This window comes from Lepus europaeus, chromosome 14 (genome assembly GCF_033115175.1).
Source record: "Lepus europaeus isolate LE1 chromosome 14, mLepTim1.pri, whole genome shotgun sequence".
Classification (NCBI taxonomy): Eukaryota; Metazoa; Chordata; class Mammalia; order Lagomorpha; family Leporidae; genus Lepus; species Lepus europaeus.
The window spans coordinates 76,524,566-76,549,285 of NC_084840.1; the positions used below are offsets into that span (position 1 = coordinate 76,524,566).

Consider the following 24,720-nt stretch of genomic DNA (forward strand, 5'->3'; position numbering starts at 1 on the left):
TCCAGGGTGCTCTGGAGCACTCAAGAGGTCTTTCTTCCTCTTCTGTCTCCCACTATCCCCCTTGGGTACAGGGGTCCTTAAGTGAAGAGGACCTTAAGGTTTATCCATCTTTTTTTGTCTTGTTTTGGTTTTAGATTTTTTTTAAAAAATTAATTTGCAAAGTTGAGTTACAGAGAGAGAGAGAGAGAGAAGAATCTTCCATCTGCTGGATCATTCCCCAAATGGTCGCAGTGGCCAGAGCTGGACCAATCTAAAGCCAGGAAACAGGAGATTTTTCTGGATCTGATGTGGGTGCAGGGGTCCAAGGACTTAAGCCATCTCCCGCTGCTTTCCCAGGCACATTAGCAGGGACTTGGGTCAGAAGTGGAGCAGCTGGTTCTCCATATGGGAAGTCGGCGTCACAGGCAGGGGCTTAAAGCAGCTATGCCACAACACCGGTCCCCCTGTTTGTTTGCTTATAACAAGAACAAAACTGAGGTCCAGGAGGTCAAGAGGCTTGCCCTAGGTCACATAGCAGGTAGAGTCAGGGAGCTTATCCTGGTCGGCTCCATGGAGAACAACAACGTAGTGGACCAAGAAGGAGCCCACCTACCTGGAAACTGATGGTGCTGGCTTTCCTCTGCACAGGTGAGCAGGGGCAGGGTCCAGCTTGTTTTTTCACAGGCCATTTTGCAGACACTCACGGCCGGATGCCTCTGGAGGGCCCGGAATCCTTGGACGCACTGGTAGTGAACTGTCTGCCCCACGACAAAATGATAAATTCTCTTCTTAGCTTCATGTTCCCAAGGTGGAGGCTCCTTGCAGTGACCTGGGAGGCGGGAAGAGAATTCGGAAGGCGATGTGAGTGAACCAAGGCAGCTTCTTGCTAGGAATGGTGCATGGTCCATGAGTAAGCTGGGTCCCCAGGAGCCCTGTCAAAACCTCCGAAAACCCCCCCATGCCCAGTAATGTTCCACTCCTCCTGACTACAACCCAGGCCCTGACTGATCTGGCCCTCAGAGATCATGTTCTGTTCCGACTTCATCTCAAAATTCTCTAACCTCTGGCCCTGGTCTGGACCTGTGGAACTGCATGTACCCTCCAGGCTCAGACCGTGAAACTGATTGTGAAATTGTGCTTCCAGACTCTCTGCCGCCCTGGGCACCCAATATGATCTCTACCAGTAACCTGTGTGAGCAGGAAGCTTGAGTGCAGACGCTGAGCTGTCTTCTGTCGTGTAGCACCTTGAAAAGAATGAGTGCTCTTGTGTCTTCATCTCATAAAAAAAAGTGTTGTTTTACAGTCACCATCCGTGACTGCCTGAACTTTGTTTGAACTGGATTTGCTTCTTTCAGATGAAAGCGTCCAAACTAAGGCAATTGGCAAAATATCCCTCGGCCAGAGCTAGCTTTTGATCTCTTGAGTAAGCACAAGAAACTCTGAGCTCTTCAAAACCCTTTCAGTAATTGTGGGTGGGGACAAGGGGAGGTAAGATGGGGGAGACAGCAACACAAACACCATTCCAGGACAACGTTGGAGGGGAAAGGGATAAAAACATGATGACGCAACAATGCCCCTAAATTTTTTTTAAATAAAAGAAATTGTAAATGAATGCAAACTATTTCAAAATAAGTAATTAGTAGAAATATCCCTCATCTAATTCAAGAGGGCTGAAGTTTTACTCCAGTCCTATTATGTGTTAGTTTATTTATAGATTTATTTAATAATTTATTTAATTTCCAGGTTTGGGCGGTGGTGATTGAGGATGGAGCCAGGACTGAAACCTAGGCACTCAAATATGGGGCATGGGCATCCCAAGTGGTGTCTTAACTGCTAAGCTAAACACCCATCTCATCACATGAGTCTTTAAAGTTCTCTGTGTCTTGTTGCTTTAGTAACTTGAACTAATCCTCCCTTCTTCCTGACTCATTGCGTTGTGAGGTTCAAATGAAATTATATATGAAATGATAAAGCTGGCCGGCACCGTGGCTCAACAGGCTAATCCTCTGCCTTGCGGCGCTGGCACACCGGGTTCTAGTCCTGGTTGGGGCGCCGGATTCTATCCCAGTTGCCCCTCTTCCAGGCCAGCTCTCTGCTGTGGCCCGGGAAGGCAGTGGAGGATGGCCCAAGTGCTTGGGCCCTGCATCCGCATGGGAGACCAGGAGAAGCATCTGGCTCCTGGCTTCAGACCAGCGTGATGCGCTGGCCGCAGCGGCCATTGGAAGTTGAACCAACGGCAAAAAGGAAGTCCTTTCTCTCTGTCTCTCTCTCTCTCACTGTCTACTCTGCCTTTCAAAAGAAAAAAAGAAGAAATGATAAAGCTACTCATAAGATTCTAAAATTAGCAAGGACTACGGGGTTCTTCTAAGGTCAGTTGGTTTCCCCAAAAGCTCAGGCGTTCCTAGCAGGCTCTGGTACTTCCTATCATTGTGACTTAACTGTAGCATCTTTCATTTGGACAAGCTGTGGGCAGTCATGTACACTCTGTTAACTAGGAGGTGCTTGTCTGGAGGTTGAAGAACCACCAGCCCATTTTACAGCCCCATCCTGTTTTAAAAAAATACTTTATCATACATTGTTTTGTTTGCAACTTGTCATCATACTTAGGATGAAAATAGCATGGATTTCCTTGAGGTCAGGGACGGCTGTCCTGTACATGTTTGCATTTTGGTTGGCAGTGCCTGGCACATAATCCCAACACATGCTTTTGAATTAAATTGAATAGCTGAGTTCTATTTAGACAGTTCCCAAAGCAGAGCCAGGTTGGGTGCTCTAACCGTGGTTTGAGTTGCTGAGCAAACAGCAGTAGTTCTTGTGCACAAGATCTCTGAGAAGAGAAGGAAATGCTCGTGGCTGTGCATGCGGGGCACAGACTTTTCTCCTGGGGGAGCACCATCATGCAGGTGCAAGGGAAGGGTTGGCTCCCAGGAGTCAGTCAGAGGACAGCTGTTGCAAGTCACCTCTTACCTGGAAGGTCCACGTGGTCCTCAGGCTCCATTTGACTTTGCATTTCTGTGGTTTTTCCTTCTGTCTGTTCTTCAGGTTGAGTTGTAACATTTTCTGGATTCCTAAGAGCTGTGTGGGATGAAATAGCTTCACAAATGCTTCAACTAGAAGACACCATTCATTTACTCCGGAAGAAAATCCTTCTAGTGCCTGCCATGTGCCCGGCAATGCCCGGGTGCTAGGGTACAAAGGTAAACTGTGGGTGAGCCCTCCCCTTGGGTGATGCCTACCAGACCCGGCCGGGCAGCCCTGGCCTCTCTGCTTTCATGTGCTCGATGACGTTGTCTTCTACACATTCTCGATGACCTTGTCTACTACACATTTCTGAAAGAAACGAACCCATTTTCTGGTGGGAGATCTTTTCTATGTGCGTCTCATCTAAAGGGACTTCTTTCTTGCCCTCAATTCTGTCAATATTGTGTGTGCATGTGTGACGGTAGTTAGGAGTTCTGAATCCGGAGCTCTCCTAAAGCAGTTCAGAACTCTCGAAGATAGAAAGAAACAATCTTAAAGAAAACTTCTGTAACACCTGCCTCTATGGTGGAGTAGATGGATGGCTTGCGTGTGAGCACCCCTGGGGGGTGGGTTCAGAATCCCAGCTTAGAATAAAGGAAGGGCTCCCTGGGGGTGGGGAATGACAGTGAGGTGCTTTAACAGAGCCATGGGGTTCAAACTTTAGTCTCCAGACATAGATTGGTGGAACACATGACACTGAGACATGCCAGCTGACACCATCTGTAGAGTTAAGGGATAAGAAGATGAATGAGGGGGCCGGTGCCGTGGCTCACTTGGTTAATCCTCCGCCTGCAGACCGGCATCCCATATGGGTGCCGGGTTCTAGTCCCGGTTGCTCCTCTTCCAGTCCAGCTCTCTGCTGTGGCCCAGGAAGGCAGTGGAGGATGGCCCAAGTGCTTGGGCCCCTGCACCTGTGTGGGAGACCAGGAAGAGGCACCTGGCTCCTGGCTTTGGATCGGTGCAGTGCCGGCCATAGCGTCCATTTCGGGAATGAACTGACGGAGGGAGGAGCTTTCTCTCTGTCTCTCTCTCTCACTGTCTATATCTGTCAAATTAAGAAAAAAAAAAAAGATGAATGAGCCCACCACTGTTCGCATTCTGATATCACAGAGTGGACAGGGAAAAGGGCTGTGTAAGGCAGGCTTGGAGCTAGAGGAACCATGTCCAACTGCGGAAGTCACAAGACCAGATCAACTTAGGCACAGGGAGCATTCGGGGGACTTTGACTTCAAATTGCACTGCAGGGAGGCCCGGCCCCAGCAAACGCTCCAGCAGTGGCTCTGCCATCTCAGCTTTCCTCACCAGGACCAGTGCAGTTTGGGGAACTTAGCTCACATGTGATACTGGGAGCCACCAGACTCTCAAGCTATGTTTGATGTCCAGAAATGAAGAGATGCAATGAGAATAACCTTCTCTTTCTCCCTTAGGCTGATTTGTAGTGTTACCCAATAACAGTCTGATCTCTGTGGGCTCCTCATCCTCCTCACCCCTCCACACCCAGTATCCCAGTCTCTTGCAGGACATTCCTGGTGCTCTGGACACTGGTTCCTGACACTGGACTGGCAATACTTTCCTTGACAATGCTGCCTTCCCCCAACCCAAAATGATGTGTGAGCTTTAGAAATCAGAAAACAAATAAGCAAACAGGAGAGTATGTTCAGCCTTATGGGAAGTGAAGATTCTTCCATGAAGAATATTTCTCATGAAATATTTTTATATAATATGTATAACAAAAAATTTACCATATTAACCATATTAAGTGTACAACTCCATGACATTAAACACATTCATAATATTGTGAACTAGAGTTGTTTTTAATTGTTTAGTGCAATATCTATCACCCCCACCCCCAACTACACCCCAAAGGAAATTTAAATTCACCTTGGGTGTGGCTGATTATATCCCCGGTGCCTAGAACCATTCTTAGAACTGGTAGACACTCATTAAATATTTGTTTGATGGGTGAATATTCTAGAAACCACTGAAACCACGTACTCTGTAGATTGAGCAGGCTACTATTTGCTTATAGGACGGAGTAAATGAAAGCTGGACTCAGGTCGTGACAAAAGGAACGACTTACAATTGCTTGTGCATTGACATTTGTTGTCCCAGAAAGAGTGGCTGGAGTTTCCTGTACAACGCATGTAGGATGACCCGTATTTAACTCGGCGGAAGCCAACCTCGCAGTCACAGGTTAACATGGTGCCGATCTTGTAGGCGAGGGCCCTGAAGGTGGCTTTGCTGAGCTGTGGCGGATCGTCACAGAAGTCTGCGAAGGAAAGAGAAGCATGTCGGGAGCTCGGGAAGTCCCAGTCACACAGGTACGGGTCTCATCGCGGGCAACGTAATCACATATTTCTTCATTTTTAAAGTGAATTTGTATATGCGCTACATTTTCCTAGAAAAGAACTGAGTCTGCTAATGGTCTTTCTTAGGAAACCTTTGCATCAGAGGTGGCTCAAAAGTTGAGTTCAAACCAAGTTCCTCTGCCACGTACCGAACAGCTCAAATCAAATGTGTGCACAAAGCAGCGAGCTTTTCTTCTGAGTGTGCTTCCTGTCGAACAAGCATAGGGAGAGATGAGCGCCAGGAATTTGAGGAACGCCGTGGGAATTCATGTGAGGGAAGCAAAGCGTGTGTGTGAAATGCTTTTCAGAAATAAGGACTGCCAGGCATTCTCTAATGAACGCTTCTGTACCACACTTTGAGAAATGTACATAAAGTGCTTTTGCTCAATATCTGAGAGCAGCTGAAAGTAGCAGATGTGTGTTTCCCAGCCACCTGCTGGCCTCTGAGTGCACCAGCTGCCGTGTCATGCCAGGATGGCCATAGACGTCAGCTTTTCCCTACTCCAGTGAAATACTCGGGGCAGGCTAACTTGACAAAGGAAAACATTTATTTAGGCACAGTATTCCAAGGGTATAAAAGCTGGCACCTCCTCTGGTGGTGGTCTTCTAGCTGGCAGAGTCCTCGGGGGGCCAGTGCATCCCCCAGCAAGGGGCTGAGCACACGCGTTTCTCTCTGTAAATGTCTCTATCAATCTGTTGTCCCTCCCTCCTAATCACGTGGATGGGGGAGGCAGGACAGGAAAAGCTGGGAAAACACAGGCCTCCCTCAGTGAGCATGCCATCCATGGGGACATCTTTTTGTTGGAGGGAAGCTTCTCTGTGCCCTTTGACCCTGCCCAGCAGCTTCTCAACCATGGAGACTCTTCTGATTCCCCCCCAAGAACCGAAGGTGGGTAGGACTTGGACAGCTTGGCCCCGCTCTAACCAAGAAGGGGCCGAACAAAAGCAATTTGCATGAGTCCAGTGGGCCAGCAATTACAGTAGAACAGGTAACAGGAAGTTCAATAAATTCTGATAATCATTGTAAGTCAGGAAAGGCAGAATGGTGACAAGCGGAGGAAAGATGGGTTTCTAGATTCTTGCTTTATCAGCTTACTAGCTACGTAGCCTTATTGTTTTCACTCCTCCTGGGGGCAGTTTCCTTTTCTGTAAAACGGGTGTAGTAATCACAATTTTACAGATTTGATGGTGAGATAGCACACTAGGTTAAGTTGCAGAGTGCCGGCAAATATAGGTATATAGTTACTGCTAGTTTTTCTGCCTTCATTATTTTTCATTGTCGGAAAAAGAGAATGGAAATTCAGAGAGAGACCAGGCTCAAGTTTACCTTAACCTTTAACTCTTGGAAAAGGTCATCATCATTCTCTCTCTCTCTCTCTCTGCCCGCTGTCTGCATTATCAGTGCAATTTGCTGGTACTTATGTTAACACCAACAAATGTTTTAAGTGCCAGAAGGTTAATCTGTTGCTAAAACAAGATTTGGATAATAATAATAATGAGAAAAACCAATGAGGACTTTTGCTGCTAGCCTTGACAGAGTAACTGGGTACAAACTTGTCTGTCTGCTGGAAACACCAACAAAAACAAAACCCTTGACTCTTCAAAGGACACCACAATCCAAATTCTCTGTGACACTCTCTAATGTATAATTCATAATGCTGAGCAAGTTATAAAAAATTTCTAGGCACGTGAAGAAACAGAAAAATACTTCCCACCTAAAAACATAGTCGATATTTACAGACCCGAAAATCCTCCAGGTTACCAAGAAAGGAGTTTAAAGCCATTGTGCTCAATGATTTAAAACGAGGGACAGCAAACCACAGCCTACAGAGAGGCTGACATTTATTTATTTGTTTTTTAAAGATTTTTCATTTGTTTGAAAAGCAGAATTAAAGACTGAGGAAGAGAAAGGACTTCCATCCACTGGTTCACTCCCCAAATGGCCACAAGGGTGGGGGTTGGGCCAGGCCAAAGCCAGGAGCCTGGAGCTCCAGCTGGGTCTCCTCTCGCACTTGGGTGGCAGGACTAAGGCACTGAGTCCATCTTCCACTGCTTTCCCAGACACATTAGCAGGGAGATGGATTGGAAGTGGAGCAGCCAGAACTTGAACTGACACTCATATACAGGATCTTGGCTTCACAGGCGGTAGCTTAATCCACTGCACCACGACTCCAGCCCCAAGCTGCCATTTATTCTTATAAACAAAGTCGTGACCATTTGTAGACATTTCTGCTATAATGGCAGAGCTGAGTAGTTGCCACAGAGAATGTAGAGCTTCCTCATCTAAAATATTTACTCTGGCCCTTTTAGAAAAGAATGGCCAACAGCTGATCTACAGGGAAAATGGTCATAATGAGTGAACCAATAAGCTCCATAGAGACATGAAGACTATTAAAAGAACCAAATGAAAATTCTAGAACAAAATGTATAATGTTTAACAATGAGCTTAACTATAGCTTGACGACAAATCTCGGTCGAGCTTATCCAAGCTGATGAACACAGGGAAAAGGTTTTTTTAAAAAAGTTGAAAAGATCCTTAGTGGCCCATGGGATAATGTCACATAATAGTCTAATATAAATTTAATAGAAATTCCAAAGGGAGAGGAGAGATATCATGAGAAGAAAAAAACATTTGAAAGAACAAGGCCCCAAATTTCCAAATTCTTAGGACAAACATTGAATTACAGATCCAAGACGCTCTGCAAGGTAAGTGTAAAGAAAACCACACCTAGACACCTCATAGCCAAAATTCTGAAAACCAGATCAGAGAGAAAAGTGACGCATACAAGGGGACTATGATGAGTTACAGCTGGCTTCTCAACAGAAGCAAGAGAAACCAGAAAATAATGATACATCATATTCAGAAGAAAAAAGGCCTGTGAGCCTAGAATCTACATAGAGAAAATATTGTTCAAAAGTGAGAGTGAAAATAATGATTTCAGATAAACGAAATCTGAAAGAATCTGTCACCAGTGAATCTGCGTTTTGTGTAGATTGAAAGAAACTCTTAAAGGAAATTCTCCAGGCTGGAGGGAAACCATGCAAGCTAGAAACACAGATCTACAGGAAAGGATGAAGAATATTTTTACATATTTACAAAAATTAAAAGACCATATTTTCCTTGTAATTTCTTTGAAAGATGATGGTTTAAAATAAATAGTATTGGATAAAGAGTTCCTGCATATGTATATGTAAAATATATAACAACTGTTGGATATATACTGGAGTGAATGGAATTTTACTGTCTTGAGTTTTTATATCATGAAATGGTACAATTTGACTACAAAGGATGTATTCTGAATAGCCTAGAGAAACCACCAAATAGTATGGCAAAATACAGCTAAAAGGGCAATAGAAATAGAGTATTAAATGAGTACTAAAATAGAGTATTAACTTTTTTTTTTTTTGGTTACTTGAAAGAAAGTGACAAAAATGCAAATGAGACAACTAGGAAACAGATAGCAAGATGGTAGAAGGCAACTATACTGGTAGTTACAACTAAACACTAATGGACAAAAAATATAAAGTGAAAGAAACTTCAGATTGGATAAAACAGCAGGGCTCAACTACATTGCTGTCTACAAGAAAGCACACTACAAATGCAAAGACAATGATAGATTAGCAGTAAGAGGAGAGAAAAAGATTATGCAAAGACAATCAGTAAAAACTATTGTGAATTGCTAATGTCAGAAAGTAGATTTCAAGATAAGGAACATTGTTCAAAGATGGCTGTTTTATATAAAATTGCTTCTACAAAATGGCTACTAAAACTTAGTAAGTTTAGTAAGCTCAATCTACAGAAATCTCATATAGTTAATTCTGTATACTGGAAGCAGTTAATTAAGCTAGGTCTGGAATCAGGCACTCCAATATGGGGTGCAGGTATCTCAGGTGGTAGCTGAACCTGCTGTCCACAGAGCCTGTCCCTGTTTTTCATTTCCTTGTAAGTGCTTGGAGGGAGGCAGGAAGGTGATGACAATATTGATTAAATAGGTATACATGTTTACCAAAGTTCATCAGATTTATATATTTCAGTTCCATACATTTTTATAAGTAATTTTTCATCTAGAAAAATCAATGAGAAGTATAATTAACAATACTCTGGTCACTGTTTATTGGCACAAATAGTCAGGATATGACCTCAGATGCATTTGGAAATTGGTCTCTCAACTACTAGCTAAGAACATTTCTGAACATACACATTTAAAAAGGGGCAGTTGGGGGCAGATGTTGTGACACAGTGGATGAAGACATCTCTCGGGATGTCTGCATCCCATATTTGAATGCCTGGGATGGATCAGCTTCTTGCTAGTGTACCTGGGGAAGCAGCAGATGATAGCCTAAGTGCTTGGGGCTAGGGAGGCCTGGATGGAGATCCTGGTTCCTGGCTTTGACCTGGCCCAGCCCTGGCTGTTGCAGGCATTTGGGGTGTCAACTATAAGATGGAAAAATCCTGTCTGTCTGTCTGTCTGTCTCTCTCTCTGTTACTCTGCTTTTCGAATAAACAGATACATCTTTCAAATAATAAAAAGGCAGATGAATTGTCCTTGAGACAAATTTGTGTCCTTAGAAACTCTTCCAGTATATGATGGTGTGTTTCTCTAAACAAGGCCCTGGAAATTTACAGAGTCATAAATTATCCTGAGTGTCTGAGGGGGTCATTTGGGGACAAGGGGAAATTTCAGGAAGTTCTCCTCCTACTGACTTTCCATTTATAAAAGAATCTTTCCTGAAATCTAGAAACATTAATGCTTCCGGGTCTGGAGCTGAGTAACCTGTAAAGAACTGGCTATACTCCTTTTCCCTGAAAGGCCTCGCCTAGAGTGTTCTAGAGATCGAAAGTGGAAGAATGTGTGGGAAAGGAGGCACTGCAGCTGTGTTTCCTTCAGTCTGATTGGGAGGAAGCCGGGATGTTCTTCAGCCCTTCTCAGCGTAATGTGATGACATCAACAGCTGTACAAAATCTCCAACCAAAAATAGTTTGTCTTTCAGAAGGATAATGAAGAATCTCAAGGTATTTCAAGAAGTTCATGGAAAATGGAATTAAAATGTTTATTTGGGTGCCAAAGTTTTTTGAAATCTACACATAATTTTCTCATAATACGCATTTTCTATGATGATGGTTCATACTAATGGGAATTTTCCTTCAATATTTCTTATGACTCAGCAAAACATCTTTAAATCCCCTGTCCCTACGTTATCACTTCTTTTAAAAATAGTTATTTATTTCAAAGAGAGAGAGAGAGAGAGATCTTCTATCCACTGGTTCACTCCTCAAATGGTCACAATAGCTAGGCTTGGGCCAGACTTAGGCCAGGCTTGGGCCAGGAGCCAGGAACTCCATCCTGGTCTCCCGTGTGCATGGCAGGAATCCAAGCTTTGAGCAATCATTTTCTTCTGCTTTCCTAGGCACATGGACAGGGAGATGGATTGGAAAGGGAGCAGCCAGGACTGGAACTGATGCTCCAATATGGAATGCCCACATCACAGGAGGCAGTTTAGCTCTCTGTGCCACAATGCCAGCCCATCTAATTTTTTTTGACCCAGTGTGGCAGCTGCCCTCATTCTCTAGTTTTATGCACTAAAAATTTTAGTTCTTTCTTAAAATTCAGCAAATAGGACCTTTTCTCTGTCTTTACCCTTGTTCCTGTCTTTCCAGGTCCACTTCTTGCTTCTATCAGTGGCTCCGACTATTTAACATAAATCATTCCATCCTCCACTGTTTTCAGCCCTCAGTTCTAGTCATTCACTGTCTCTTATGGCAATGGGCATGGAAGCAAACAGAATTGTCTTTAGAAAACGAGAAGGGCAGTATTTTCTTCCCTGTAATTTTTAAGTACTGGTACAATTCTTTTTCCAATTTATTTACTTATACTTATTTATTCACTTATTTATTTATTTATTTATTTATTTTATTTTGAGGCACAGAGAGAGGAAAAAAAGATCTGCCATCTGCTGGTTCATTCCCCAAATGTCAGCAATAGGCCAGACTATGACAGGCTGAAGTCAAGAGCCAGGAACTCAATCCAGGTCTCCCACACGGGCAGGAAGGACCCAAGTACTTAAGCCATTACCTGCTGCCTTCCAGAGTGCACGTTGGCAGGAACATGGAATCACAAATGGAGCCAGGGGACCAGTATTGTGGCATAGCAGGTAAAGCCACTGTCTGTGGTGCTGGCATCCCATGTGGGCACTGGTTCAAGTCTCAGCTGCTCCACTTCTCATCCAGCTCCCTGCTAATGCACCTGGGAAAGCAGCAGAAGATGGCCCAAGTGCTTGCGATCCTGCACCCATGCAAGAGACCCAGAAGAAGCTCCTGGCTTTGGACCAGCCCAGGTCCAGCTGTTGCGGCCATTTGGGAAGTGAACCACTAGATGGAAGAGTTTCTCTCTCTCTCTCTCTCTCTCTCTCTCTTTCTCTCTCTCTCTCCCCCTTTTCTCTTAAGTCTGCTTTCAAATAAATAAATAAATCTTTTTTTAAAAAAAATGAAGCCAGGCCCCAAAGCAAGGCACTCTGATATGGGATGTAGGTGTCCCAAGTGGTATCTTAACAGCTAGGCCAAATGTCCGCCTCAATATTGGTACAGTTCTGGATTTACGTTGTGAAAGTCGTCAAGACCTAAATGGAGTCACTTTCGTCAAGCCCTAACCAAAATAAACAAACATATAAATAAGGCCAGAATACTGTGAAGGAAGGGGTCTCCTGCGCATATGCCAAGGGTTCTCATCCACATATAACAAGGACTATTCACAGAAGACTGCCAGATCCACAGCCCTGCACAGGGGCCACGGCAAGCTTACACAAAAAATACTTGCACAGAGTCGTCTGCCTAGCAACTGTCTGTTCAGCCTCAGGCTGGTGCCACCATTTTATTAACCCTTCTATCTAAGGTAACTTTCACAACACCTTATAAAATCCTCCTTATTTTGCCTTTACAAATCTCTTCTTCGGCGAACCCTAAAGGCTTCCATAGCCTAGGCAACTCATGACTAGAGCCTAGGGAGATTACTGACACCATAAACAAGAGTGTCAAATTGTTAAGTCAGCAACAGGAGTCACTGTGTACTTACGTCCCATGTGGGATCTGTCCTTAATGTGTTGTCCAATGTGAAGTAATGCTATAACTAGTACTGAAACAGTATTTTTACACTTTGTGTTTAAGTGTGGGTGCAAACTGATGAAATCTTTACCTAGTATATACTGAATCGATCTTCTGTATATAAAAATAATTGAAAATGAAAAAAAAAATCTTGGTGTTAAATTGGAAATTACATGGAAAATTAATCAATTTTTTAAAAAAATATCATGTAGGATCTCTGTCATTAATGTGCTGTACACTGTGATTTAATGCTATAACTAGTACTCCAACAGTATTTTTCACTTTGTGTTGCTATGTGAGGGCAAACTGTTGAAATATTTACTTTATATATACTAAACTGATTTTCAGTATATAAAGAGAATTGAAAATGAATCTTGATGTGAATGGAAGGGGAGAGCGAGCGGGAAAGGGGAGGGTTGCGGGTGGGAGGGAAGTTATTGGGGGGGAAGCCATTGTAATCCATAAGCTGTACTTTGAAAATTTATATTTATTAAATAAAAGATAAAAAAAATTTAGCGATGAATGAAAAAAAAAAAACAACTCTTCTTGAGGCCAGCACTGTGGCATAATGGGTTGAGCCACTATCTGCCTTGCCAGCATCCCATATGGGCACCAGTTCGAGTCCTGGCTGCTCCACTTCCCATCCAGATCCCTGCTAATGCATCTGAGAAAGTAGCAGAAGATGGTCCAAGTGCTTGGACCCCTGTGCCCATGTGGGAGACCTGGATGAAGTTCCTGGCTCCTGGCTTCGGCCTGGCTCACCCCGGGCCTTTATGGCCATTTGAGGAGTGAACCAACAATGGAAGATCTCTCTCTTTCTCTCCCTCTCCCTCTCTCTCTCTGTAATTCAGCCTTTCAAATAAATAAATCTCTTTTAAAAAATGTCCTCTTGCCTCCTCCTCCTTGAATATTCTCATAGTTTATGATGCGTAAATATTCCCGTTGCAGTGTTCTTCTATTCGCTGTTTAGCTATCATTACTCTTCAGAAAATCTCTGATTGCTTTGTCATTTCCTTTTCTGAGAGTATTGAAGTGTCTGGTGCCTACGGGACGCGGGAAAGCTTGGCATAACCGACTTGGAGATGAGAGATAGCAGGGTGAATGCTCAGAGCTTCGGTGGTGGGGCCCCCAGGAGGAGAGTCCTACCACAGACTCTGAGGCCATTGATGTGGCCTTGCCTTATAGCTTGTGTACCTTTTATGTGGGCAGAGGGAAAAACAGTCAGTCAGCAGTTATTATTAACCCTGAACATGCCAAGGGCCTCTCCGCCTGGGGCTTGCACTAGGAGAGAATTAAACCAAGCTCTTGTCTCACATCTCATGTCAGAGTTTGCCTATGGTCTGTCAGTTGAAAGCCACAGGCAGGATCCCCCATGTTCCTATCCTTTGCACCCCCCACCTCCATCTCTGTCCCTGAATTGTCATCACAGGTGCCTCTTCTCTGGTGATTGGTGGATTTGTTGCCTCCCAGGAGTTCCCGGTACAGATGAAGGCAAAGCCAATTGGAGCCCAGGTTTAGAGGAGAAAGGGTTAAGACAGAATGAAGCCCTGGTGGCTCAGCATCCTCTTTCTGTGTCTGTCCCCTTCTTAAGGACCTGAGAGCTCTTTAGTGCATGGGGAACTGGGGCCCTCAGTTACTGCTGAATCGGCACAAGAGTGCTTTGTGCCCAGGCACTCGACTCGGTACCTAACAGGGCGCAATGAAACTCTGTTGGCTGGAGGGAAGGTGGGTGGGTGAAAAACGTTTGTGGGCTCCGTGATGTTTTTGTTGTTGTTTTTCCTCTGATGTTCAAAACGAGAGAGAACTCATCTGGCCCTTGTGGCACAGAAGAGGAAGAGGCTTCAAAAGGATGTGGACTGAGCCTGAGGTAAGACTGCTTTGTAAGTGACTCAAGGTCAAGCTGTTTCACCCAGAGCCCAGCCAGCTCTGGGTAAATGGCTTCAGCTTTGTGCCTCTCCTCTTTGCCACCTGGAAAATAGATGTCAGGAATGAAAACTAGAATAACTGGCTTAAGTGTGGAAATTTCTAGATGGGGGATTTCCTAGAAGACAAAGAAGTGACTACATTAAGAGCTTGGGGGACTGGCACTGTGGCATAGTGGGTAAAGCTGTCACCTGCAGTGCCGGCATCCTATGTGGGCACCAGTTCGAATCCTGGCTGCTCCACTTCCCATCCAGCTCCCTTCTATGGCCTGGGAAAGCAGAAGAAGATGGCCCAACTTCTTGGGCCTCTGCACCCATGTGGGAAGACCCAGAAGAAGCTCCTGGATCCTGGCTTTGGATCAGCACAGCTCTGGTCATTGCAGCCATCTAGGGAGTGAACCAGCAGATAGAAGACCTCTCTCTCTCTCTCTCTCTCTCTCTCTCTCTCTCTACCTCTGCCTCTCTATAACTCTGGCTTTCAAATAAATAAATAAATCTTTTTTAAAAATGAGAAGAGCTTGGGTCACCTGGTAAAGACATGAACTCATTTTTGCCCTAAAGTCATTTATCTTCTGTGTCAGATCCAATAAGAATTCCAAACATATGCCCACTACACTGTCAAATGTTGCCTCCTTTGTAATATGTTATGGTTTGGGTGCAAAGTAAAACACCACAGAACACATTGAACATCCCTTTGAAGAGGCTCACAGGAGCTGAGAACTGGAAGCGGCATAGAAAAGGGAACAAGCTGTGGTCATTTCTCAAGTTTGCAGCAATCCTGGGGTTACAGGCAGGTCCCCTGAGCCCCAGGCCCATGCTTCTCCATCACAGAGAATCACCATCTCCAGGAAGAGGGTGGGTTTTTCACCCCCTCTGTCCTTGACTGTCTCTCACTTAGTGCTGGAGCCATGTCTAAACTGTCCAGGTGCTGGGGCATGTCTGTGTGATGTGGTGGTTTTGATTCAGAAGTCAGAGGGCCCCGGGCTCTCTATTTGGGGTTCTTTGTATAACAATCACTGTGATGCCTCAGCCCTGCTGGCTGCATGGTATTTGTTACCCCCAATGCTGACATCCACGATTACCCTGGAAGACTGATGTTGTCATCCCCATTTTCCATCCCAGGAGAGTGACGCTCAGCGTGATTAAATGAGTTGCCCAAAGCATACGGCTCAAGATGATGGGACAGGAGCCACAGGAAAGTCTTCGATTGTTCACTGTTCTCATTTCTGCCTTGTAAAAACTGTTACTGGAGCTGGCGCCATGGCTTAACAGGCTAATCCTCCGCCTAGTGGCGCCGGCACACCGGGTTCTAGTCCCGGTCGGGGCGCCGGATTCTGTCCCAGTTGCCCCTCTTCCAGGCCAGCTCTCTGCTGTGGCCCGGGAAGGCAGTGGAGGATGGCCCAAGTGGTTGGGCCCTGCACCCGCATGGGAGACCAGGAGAAGCACCTGGCTCCTGGCTTCAGATCAGCGCGGTGCGCCGGCCACAGCGCACTGGCCGTGGCGGCCATTGGAGGGTGAACCAATGGCAAAGGAACACCTTTCTCTCTGTCTCTCTCTCTCACTGTCCACTCTGCCTGTCAAAAAAAAAAAACAAACAATCAAACAAAAAACCAAAAACCTGTCACTGCTACTTTTAAGAAATTCTTTTAAGTAGCAAATACAAAAGGTACCCAGAAGAAGTTAGGATAAAGAAGACAAAGTGTGAATCTAAGGATCTCGCAATAAAAAGTTAGAAACAAATACACAGTTCTGTTTCTCTTCCTGTCCCTTTTTCTCGATGACCCTCATGTTCCTATTGTCTGAGTCACTGAAGCTAGAACCTCCAGCATCCTCATCAGTGCCACTTCCCCTTTGGCCTCATGTCCCAGGAGTCATTGCTTCCCTATTGGCAACACTTGTAAGCCCAACTCCCTTCAACTCTAATGACTTTCTTTTTTTTTTTAAGATTTATTTATTTATTTGAGAGGTAGAGTTACAGAGAGAAGGAGAGACAGGAAGAGGTCTTCCATCAGCTGGTTCACTCCTCAATTGGCTGCAATACCTGGAGCTGGGCCGATCTGAAGCCAGGAGCTAGGATCTTTCTCCAGGTCTCCCACGCGGCTGCAGGGTTCCAAGCACTTGGGCCACTTTCTATTGCTTTCCCAGGCCATAGCAGAGAGCTGCATCAGAAGTGGAGCAGCCAGGACTAGAACCTGCACCTATATGCGATGCTGGCACTGCAGGCAGAGGCTTAACCTACTACACCACAGTGCCAACCCCTCCACTGAATTTCAAGGCATAACTACAGGCATTCTGACTGCTCACCTGCATCTACTTGTCTCTTCACACCCTCCAGCATGCCTTTAAAATACCAGCAAATCAACTATGTTAAAACACAGAATTGGCTGCACCGGTGGCCTACTAAGAGCCTAGAGGTGAAGTCCAATGGGCCATCCAACCTTGTGACTTATATTTGATTACAACAAGAAGCAAAAGCCTTGCTCTGCTCTCTCTTGATCCAGGAGGTGGGTTTGTTACAACATGGATTAAGTTTCTAGTTGGAAAGTATTTACTGCATTTTGTTGCTTTATTTTGGGCATTCAGTTGCCAATCAAATAGCAGATGGCAGATACCCTGGAGCCATTAGCCAGCCATGAAGGCCATAGGAGCTTCTCAGACATGCCAAGTCATTGCCTTTTGGAAGGGGAGGCAGGAGAGGCCATCCTGGTGCAGGGAATGTGTGAAACAGTGTGCTGTGTTCAGGGGACCACCAGTAAAGTGGTTTTGCTGGAATGGGAGTTATAAGAGCATGAATGACAGAAATGTATCAGTTGAAATAATGGAGGGGCTGACATTGTGATGTAATGGGTTAAGAAGTCGCCTGCAAAGATGCCTGCAACGCTGGCATCCCATATTGGCGTCCCAGGTGCTGCACTTCTAATTCTGCTCCCTGCTAATGCACTTGGGAAAGCAGCAGCAGATGGTCCAAGTGCTTGGGCCCCTGTACCAACATGGGAGACCTGGATGCTAATGGACCTCAAATCCACTAAAACATAACAGTTACCTGGTCACTACTAACCAGATGATATTGGTGGAGTTTGAATACTTCACGTCATCTTTAACTGCTGTTGGCTGCCTACATCATCTACTATTGGTTGAAACTATTGCAGACGTGTATAAAATTGTCTCTGTTTTGCCAATACTACATTATACCAAATTACTAATATCTGAGCTGTTCACTTTGTCTTTTGTCTCTGTTTTCTTAAATCTACCTCTGCCCCCCACCACCACCAAAGACCTAGTGGTATCTAGATTTTTTTCATTCCAATGAACTGTAAAAAGGACCTACAATATTGATGATTCTATAAAACTGGCTGCAGAGATAAGTTGTATGACTATTGGAAAAGTGAAGTCGAATAATAATTTTGTCTGAACAATTTAATTGTATTCTTAGAAAACCCAAGATGGTTAAAGTACTAGAACTGCTCAGATTTCGGTAAAGTGGTAAGATACAAAATCAGTTTAAAAATTCAGTATTTTCCAGAAATCAGCAACAGCCAATCAGAAAATGATACTTAAAAAAAAAAAAAAAAAACAGCTGTCAATTCTTTGTGGCCAGAAATGTTCTAAGCTCTGCACACAAGAGCTTAAAACTGGAAAACACATTTATTAGTGCAGACTTTTTAAAGTTAAGAACACTTTTAACAGAATGAGGGTTGCGGGTGGGAGGGAAGTTATGGGGGGGGGGGAGCCACTGTAATCCAAAAGCTGTACTTTGGAAATTTAGATTCTGATCAATTCGAATGTATTCCATGACAAATGGTTTAACATTTGAAAATCTCTTGATGTAATTCACTGCGTTTATTATTTAAAAGGAGAAAATCTTATGATCATTTCAACAGAAGAAAAAATCATTCAATAATGATTAAAAGAATGCTCAATAATGCTTAAAAACCCTCTAAGGTGGCAGAAATGGATGAAAACTGCCTTAACAAATAAAAGGGAACTTACTGCAAGTGACACTTTGCTGATACATTAAAAGCCTTCTATTTAATGTCAGAAATATGATACAAATACGCTATAATATCCCTGCTCTTATTCCATATTATATTGGATCTCCTAGCTGATGCAATGAAACAAGCACAAGAAATAAGAACAAGGAGTGGAAAGAAATAAAATTGTAAGTAATAATATTGTTTACTGACAACATCCAGGAATCTACAATTATGCAAAGGATTGGTTTCCAGAATACATAAAGAACTCTTATAAATTAATATACAAAAAGCGAAAATTCTTATTTCAAAAGGGACAAAGGACATGAACAAACAGGCCTCAGAGACCTGTAAACATGAAAGCACACTCAACATCTCCAGTAACCATTAACATGTCAATAGGAATGAGACTCCATTTTATTCTGTCGTTCTGGCAAAAATATCAAGGTTTCTCAATGCTAAATGATGATGGTAAGTACATGAAGAAATCAAGAATCTCATAAATTGTTGGTCATGCATAAAAATTAGCATGACTGCTTCAAAGAGAAATGTTAAAATATTGTAGTAAAATTGAAGTTACCCATGCTCTGCAATAGGAAATCTCACTTCCAGGGGAAATTCTTGTGCGCACGTTCAAGGCTACTTGTTAGAGCATTGCTTGTAATAGACAAAAATTAGAAGCGGTTGAACTGTCCATCAGAAGGGGATTGTATGTATAACTCTGGGACGCTGGGGTCAAGGCGGAACTCTGGACGTTTGCATTGTAATATCCGAGTTCCTGGATTCAAGGTCCAGCTTCCCACTAATGCACATCCTGGGAAGCTGCAGGTAACGACCCAAGTAGTTGGATCCCTGCCAGACCTGGGGAACTTGGAGTGGGTTCCTGGAATCTGGCCCGGTCCAGTTGTTGTGGGCATTTGAGGAGTGAACCAGCTGGGTGGGAGACCTCTGCATATCTGTCTATCTCCGTCTCTGTGCCTTTCAAATGAATAACATTTTTAAAAGGAAAAATCTCTGGTGTAATCATACAATGGAATAAAATACAGGAGTTAAAAAGAATAAACTAGCACCTTCAAGAACAAATCTCAAAAACAGTGTTGAGTTGAAAAAAAAAGCAAGTTGTAAAAGGAAATATATTATTTTTGTATATGTAAAATAAGAAATACAATAGTAATGTATATTATCTATAAAGTACTATATATTACTTAAGTTCAAGAGAGCAATTTCTTTTTTTTTAATATTTGTTTTATTTATTTGAAAGAGTTACAGAGAGAGAGGGAGGGAGAGACAGACAGAGAGAGATCTTCCATCTGCTGGTTTACTCTGCAAACGGCCACGGCAGCCAGGGCTGGGCCAGGCTAAAGCCAGGAGCCAGGGTGCAGGGGCCCAAGCACCTGGGCCATGTTCTGCTGCTTTCCCAGGTACATCAACAGGGAGCTGGATCGAAAGTGGAGCAACCAGGACTTGAACTGGCACCCATATGGGATGCTGGCATTACGGGTGGTGGCTTAACCCATTATGCCACATGCTGGCACTGAGAGTAAGTTCTTGAAGGGAAGAATGGGATTGGATTGGATATAGACAGAGCTGCACTGTATCTGTTATATGTATTAAATATAAACAAAAGGACAAGACACAACCAAGGTAAATTGTAAACTTGTTGAATTCTGATGGTGGGCGTGTAATGGCTATATTCATCCTTGTGCTTTATGTATTATTTGACATTTTAATAATTATAAAGTATTTATAAAACCAGTGGTTTTTTCCCACCAAACTGCCTATTCCTGGGATAACTAATTCATTGCTAAAGTTTCTTCCAAAGGAAGTGACAAGCTCAGGGCCTTTTCCTTTGGTTTGTGGTTGCGGGCATTTATCAGAAGAGAAAAAGCTATCTCCCTACTCAGTGACACACCCACAGCAGAGCTCTGAGTCCCAGTTCTATTTCTCAGGTTGACTGTGCTTATCACCTCTCTCAGTCCTTAGAAGCCGAAATCAACAAAATGACTAAGGCTTCAGCACCTGCCTAGAGGAGTTGGAAAGAGGACTCTTGAGATGGAATAATTACGCCAATCTAATATTTTCTGTGTGTGCATGGACCAGAACAAAAACGAGATCGTGCAGAACGCAAGTGGTGGTATGGGGACTTCACATTGCACCACCTTCCAGCCACTGTCTTTGGCGAGATCAGCATCAAGAAAGAGGGCAGAAGTCTTGTTTGGCTCCTTAGCTCCCTCTGAATGGGCTGTGGTAGGCACTGAATGAATACTTGGGCCTTTTAGCATTGACGTGGACACTACCCACCAATTTACCCAAGCAAACATCCACCTTTGTTCTTTCATGCTGCAAGCATAAATGTGGCAGAAGCAAAGTGCTGTCCTGGGGCTTGAAGAGGGAAGTTATCACATAACATCAAAGAAAGACGCCTAATTCCCAGAAAGAAGGAGAGGGACGGACATGAGCTCTGAGGAGATCTCCAGGCACCTGGGCACAGTTCTCCAGACATTAGATCAGCCATCTGTGGCCTATTTGCGTTTTCTGGCTGGCAGGTTCTGAGGCTTTGCTGTCCTAGGCTGGCTTCAACAGTCTAGAGTTTACACAAGCCAAGGGTAAGTGATTCACGGGGTGAAATCCTTTTGGAAAAAAGCTTGTGCCTTAATATGTGTCACCGAAAAAAAAATCAATCCATCGAAATCAGAGTGGGCGGTTAATCTAGTTATTTTCTATTTACTTTAAAAAAGAAAAAATGGTAGAGAACCAAAAATACTCCTCCAACAAACTTTCTTTCAGTCTGAACTGCCATGGGGGGTTCAGCAACACTTCTGCACAGACTGGTTTCCTCTCCTTGGGAGTCCCCGGAGTCGGTAACAAGGTTCCGTACGTGAAAGAGTTAACCACAGGTTTACCACAGAATGTCACCCTGATTAAAATTGAAGGGTTATCAAATGAGAAAGAAGAGGAGGTAGAAAGAACTCGTGTCCTTTCTCTGAAATCTAAAAAGCAGTTTTCCCTCCACTCTTCAAAACCGATTTCTTGGGACAGTCATATTTTTAGCAGAAATAGGCTAAATTGGTCAGCCCCGCCCACAGAGAGCCTCTGCAATGAGAGAGCCTTCTGAGAAATGAGACCCAAGAGTGAGGGGATTCGCAACTGGATCTCAGTGGGATTTCCCCTGCGATTTTAAAGAAAGACCAGATAAATAGCTATGATGCCAGGTAGAGACTGAAGACCAGAAGAAAAGAACATGAAAATCTTGTGGCTGGAGGGCGGCTTCTTAGGACTATGGCCCCGCGAGGTAGACATCAGGCCAAGGGCAGTCCTGTTGCCTCCAACCTTCGCCGTGTCAGAACGCCAGGTCCCTGTGTGCGGGCCCTGCGTGTCCCTCAGACATCCCCAGCCATTCTCTCGCCCTTTCTCACTGCTTCCCTTATCTCCCAGAGTTGCCCCTTGTACCCCTTTTCCTTCCTACTCGCCCAGATTCACAATTTTAGGCAAGACCACTCATAGATAACTATGCATTCTAGAAACGGACCAAACCCTTTCATGGTGAATGGCCATCTAGACATGGAAATGTTTGCCACAAACCCTGGGGAGGAAGAAACACTGATGTGGCTTCCAGGGTTCGGGGGCTTGGGGTACTACCTCGACCTGCTTGTCTGCTTTGACTTTGCTTCAGATGGGTTTGTACAGACAGACATCCAGCAGCATGCAAGCAATCCTGAAATCTGTGTCACCAGGTGCTACCTTGTTTGGAGAGGAAGGATGGTGACATGTATGGTGAGTGGCATTTCTGGGATGGGTGACACAGAACTGGCTTATGTTAAGACTGTAGGTTAAGTAGCAACAAAAGCCCCTTCCTGTGCTTGGAAACACCCATGTGACCTAAAGGCTTTTGCTGAGTGCAGTCCATGTGGTCAGCCTGTGTGGGCTGCTCTAAACTGTCATCTGTTAACCAGGCCCCTCTCCCACAGCCAGTGCTGAAAAGAAACACAGATTTAAAGTTTCCCCAGAGATACCCTTAAGCTATTGGCTCTAAACTACTCCAGGCTTCTGTAAATACTTAAGTAACATACAAAATCCTGATCTCTGATGGTTTCAGAGGGTAAGTTCTGTTCTTTTCAATAGGTACCTCAAAGTCCATAGATGTGGGGCTGGTGTTGTGGCATCAAGGTGCATTGGGCTAAGCAACTGCTTTTTTTTGTTGTTGTTGTTATTTTTGACAGGCAGAGTTAGTGAGAGAGAGAGAGAGACACAGAGAGAAAGGTCTTCCTTTTTCCGTTGGTTCACCCCCTAAGTGGCCACTACAGCCGGTGCCTTGCGGCTGGCGTGCTGCGCCCATCTGAAGTCAGGAGCCAGGTGTTTCCTCCTGGTCTCCCATGCGGGTGCAGGGCCCAAGCTCTTGGGCCATCCTCCACTGCCTTCCCGGGCCTAAGCAGAGAGCTGGCCTGGAAGAGGAGCAACCGGGACAGAATCCGGTGCCCCAACCGAGACAAGAACCCGGGGTGCCGGCGCTGTAGGCAGAGGATTAGCCTAGTGAGCCGTGGCACCAGCCTAAGCCACTGCTTGTAACACACCGTCATCCCAGATGGGAGTGCCAGTTCGTCTTGACTGCTCCACTTTCAATCCAGCTCCCTGCTAACGCTCCTAGGAAGGCAGCAGGTGATGGCCAAGTGCTTCGGCTCTTGCAGAAGACCTGGATGCAGTTCCTGGCTCCTGGCTTTGGCCTGGCCCAGTTCCAGCTATCATGACCATTTGGGGAGTGATCCAGCAGATGGAAGACCTTTCTCTCTGTCTCACCCTCTCTCTCTGACACTCTGCCTCTCAAACGAATAAATGAATAACTCTTAAAAAAAAAAAGTTGGTAGGTGTGACCTCAGGCTGCTCCTGCAGTGAGCGTTAATGTTACCTTATAGAATTTAAATCCCAGGTGGCCCTATTTTCCAAGGCTAAGGGAACCTAAAATGCAGCCTGCAGCCTTGCTAGGAGGTTCAATGTCCTCTTCAGCATGGTGTTGTCTTTTACTCAGCCATTGAGTGGGTAGGGATGAAACTACAGAATGTGAGGGCTGAAAGAAGGCATGAAGACCCTCTGCATCTAGCTGTCCACGTGCATAGAGACAGCACATGCTGTGTCCCAGGTCTCTCAAGTTTCTGGGTGCACTGTGTATGTTTCTGTGTGCTGGGAACCCTGCAAAATGCATGGATGCCCGCACCAGGACCCTCAGTGACCTGCAGGAAGAAACATCTGGCACACACGTTCAGGGCCAGCTGACAACATCTTCTCCCGACTTCACCATACCCAATGGGATTAGCCGCCAGCACACAGGACAAATGCAAAGGGGAACAAAAGGCTGGCAAAGGCTGGTGTGTCACACACAGGGTGGCAGAAGCCTGAACACCCAAGAAAAGCCCTTGGGTCAACCCTGATCCCCAGTTTTGCCTGACAATAGCATGCATCCCTGCTCCTCTGGGCCACTGATGCCACCAATCAAGTTTGCTGAGAGTCAGCACTGGCATTAACTCTCGCCTTCACAGCCACCTGACAAACAAGGTCATTATGAATATTAATGATAGCTGACGGCCACAGTTGTATAAAGCATGCCACCGTCTCAAGACAATTAAAGACATACCATAAGCATATGCAATAAGGAAATATATAAATTATCATAATCAATGTAATTATTGATATATAATTATGGTATGTATGCACCATGGATTACTACACAGTGGTAAAAAAATTAAATCCTGTCTTTTGCAACACAATGGATGGAACTGGAAACCATTATACTCAGTGAAATAAGCCAGTCCCAAAAAGACAACTACCATATGTTCTCCCTGGTCTGTGGTAACAGAGTGTACCCAAAAGGTAACGTATAGGAGTGAACTTGACATTTGAGATTCGGAGATTGTTTACAGCTCTTGTCTCTTCTGTTGAGGAACAGTGTATTTTCCTTCATACTATTTGTTGAACTCTTTACTTAGTGTAGGGTTAATTTTATGAGTGTAAAGTTAACTGAAAATAGATCTTCATAAAAATCAAGAATGAAAACAGGAGAGGGAAGAAGAAGAAGGGTGGGAGTGTGGGCAGAAGGCAGGCTAGGGTGGTGTTCCGGAACCTGTATGTAGGAAATACATGAAATTTGTATATCTTAAATAAAATTTTAAAAAGAAAGATAATTTTAAAAAAGAAGATAATTAAATACATAATATTAACATACATGATAAGAAAAATGTAAGGTCTGGCATTGTAGCATAGTGAGTAAAGCCACTGCCTGTGATGCCAGCAATCCATATGGGCACCAGTTCAAGTCTCAGCTGCTCCACTCCAATCCAGCTCCCTGCTAATGCATCTGGAAAAGCAGCAGATGATGGCCCAAGTGCTTG

At 44.5% G+C, this 24,720-nt stretch overlaps 1 protein-coding gene across 1 annotated transcript in view; it reads right to left on the bottom strand.

Moving 5' to 3' along the window:
- Nucleotides 1–24,720, bottom strand: part of LOC133773885 (interleukin-2 receptor subunit alpha-like) — a 44,523-nt gene that overhangs the window by 6,313 nt on the left and 13,490 nt on the right. The window contains exons 2-4 of the mRNA XM_062211433.1: nucleotides 5,081–5,269; nucleotides 2,947–3,054; nucleotides 593–808 (exon numbers count right to left, since the gene is read on the bottom strand). Coding sequence (XP_062067417.1) covers nucleotides 593–808; nucleotides 2,947–3,054; nucleotides 5,081–5,269 — 513 coding nt within the window. The remainder of the gene's footprint in view (nucleotides 1–592; nucleotides 809–2,946; nucleotides 3,055–5,080; nucleotides 5,270–24,720) is intronic.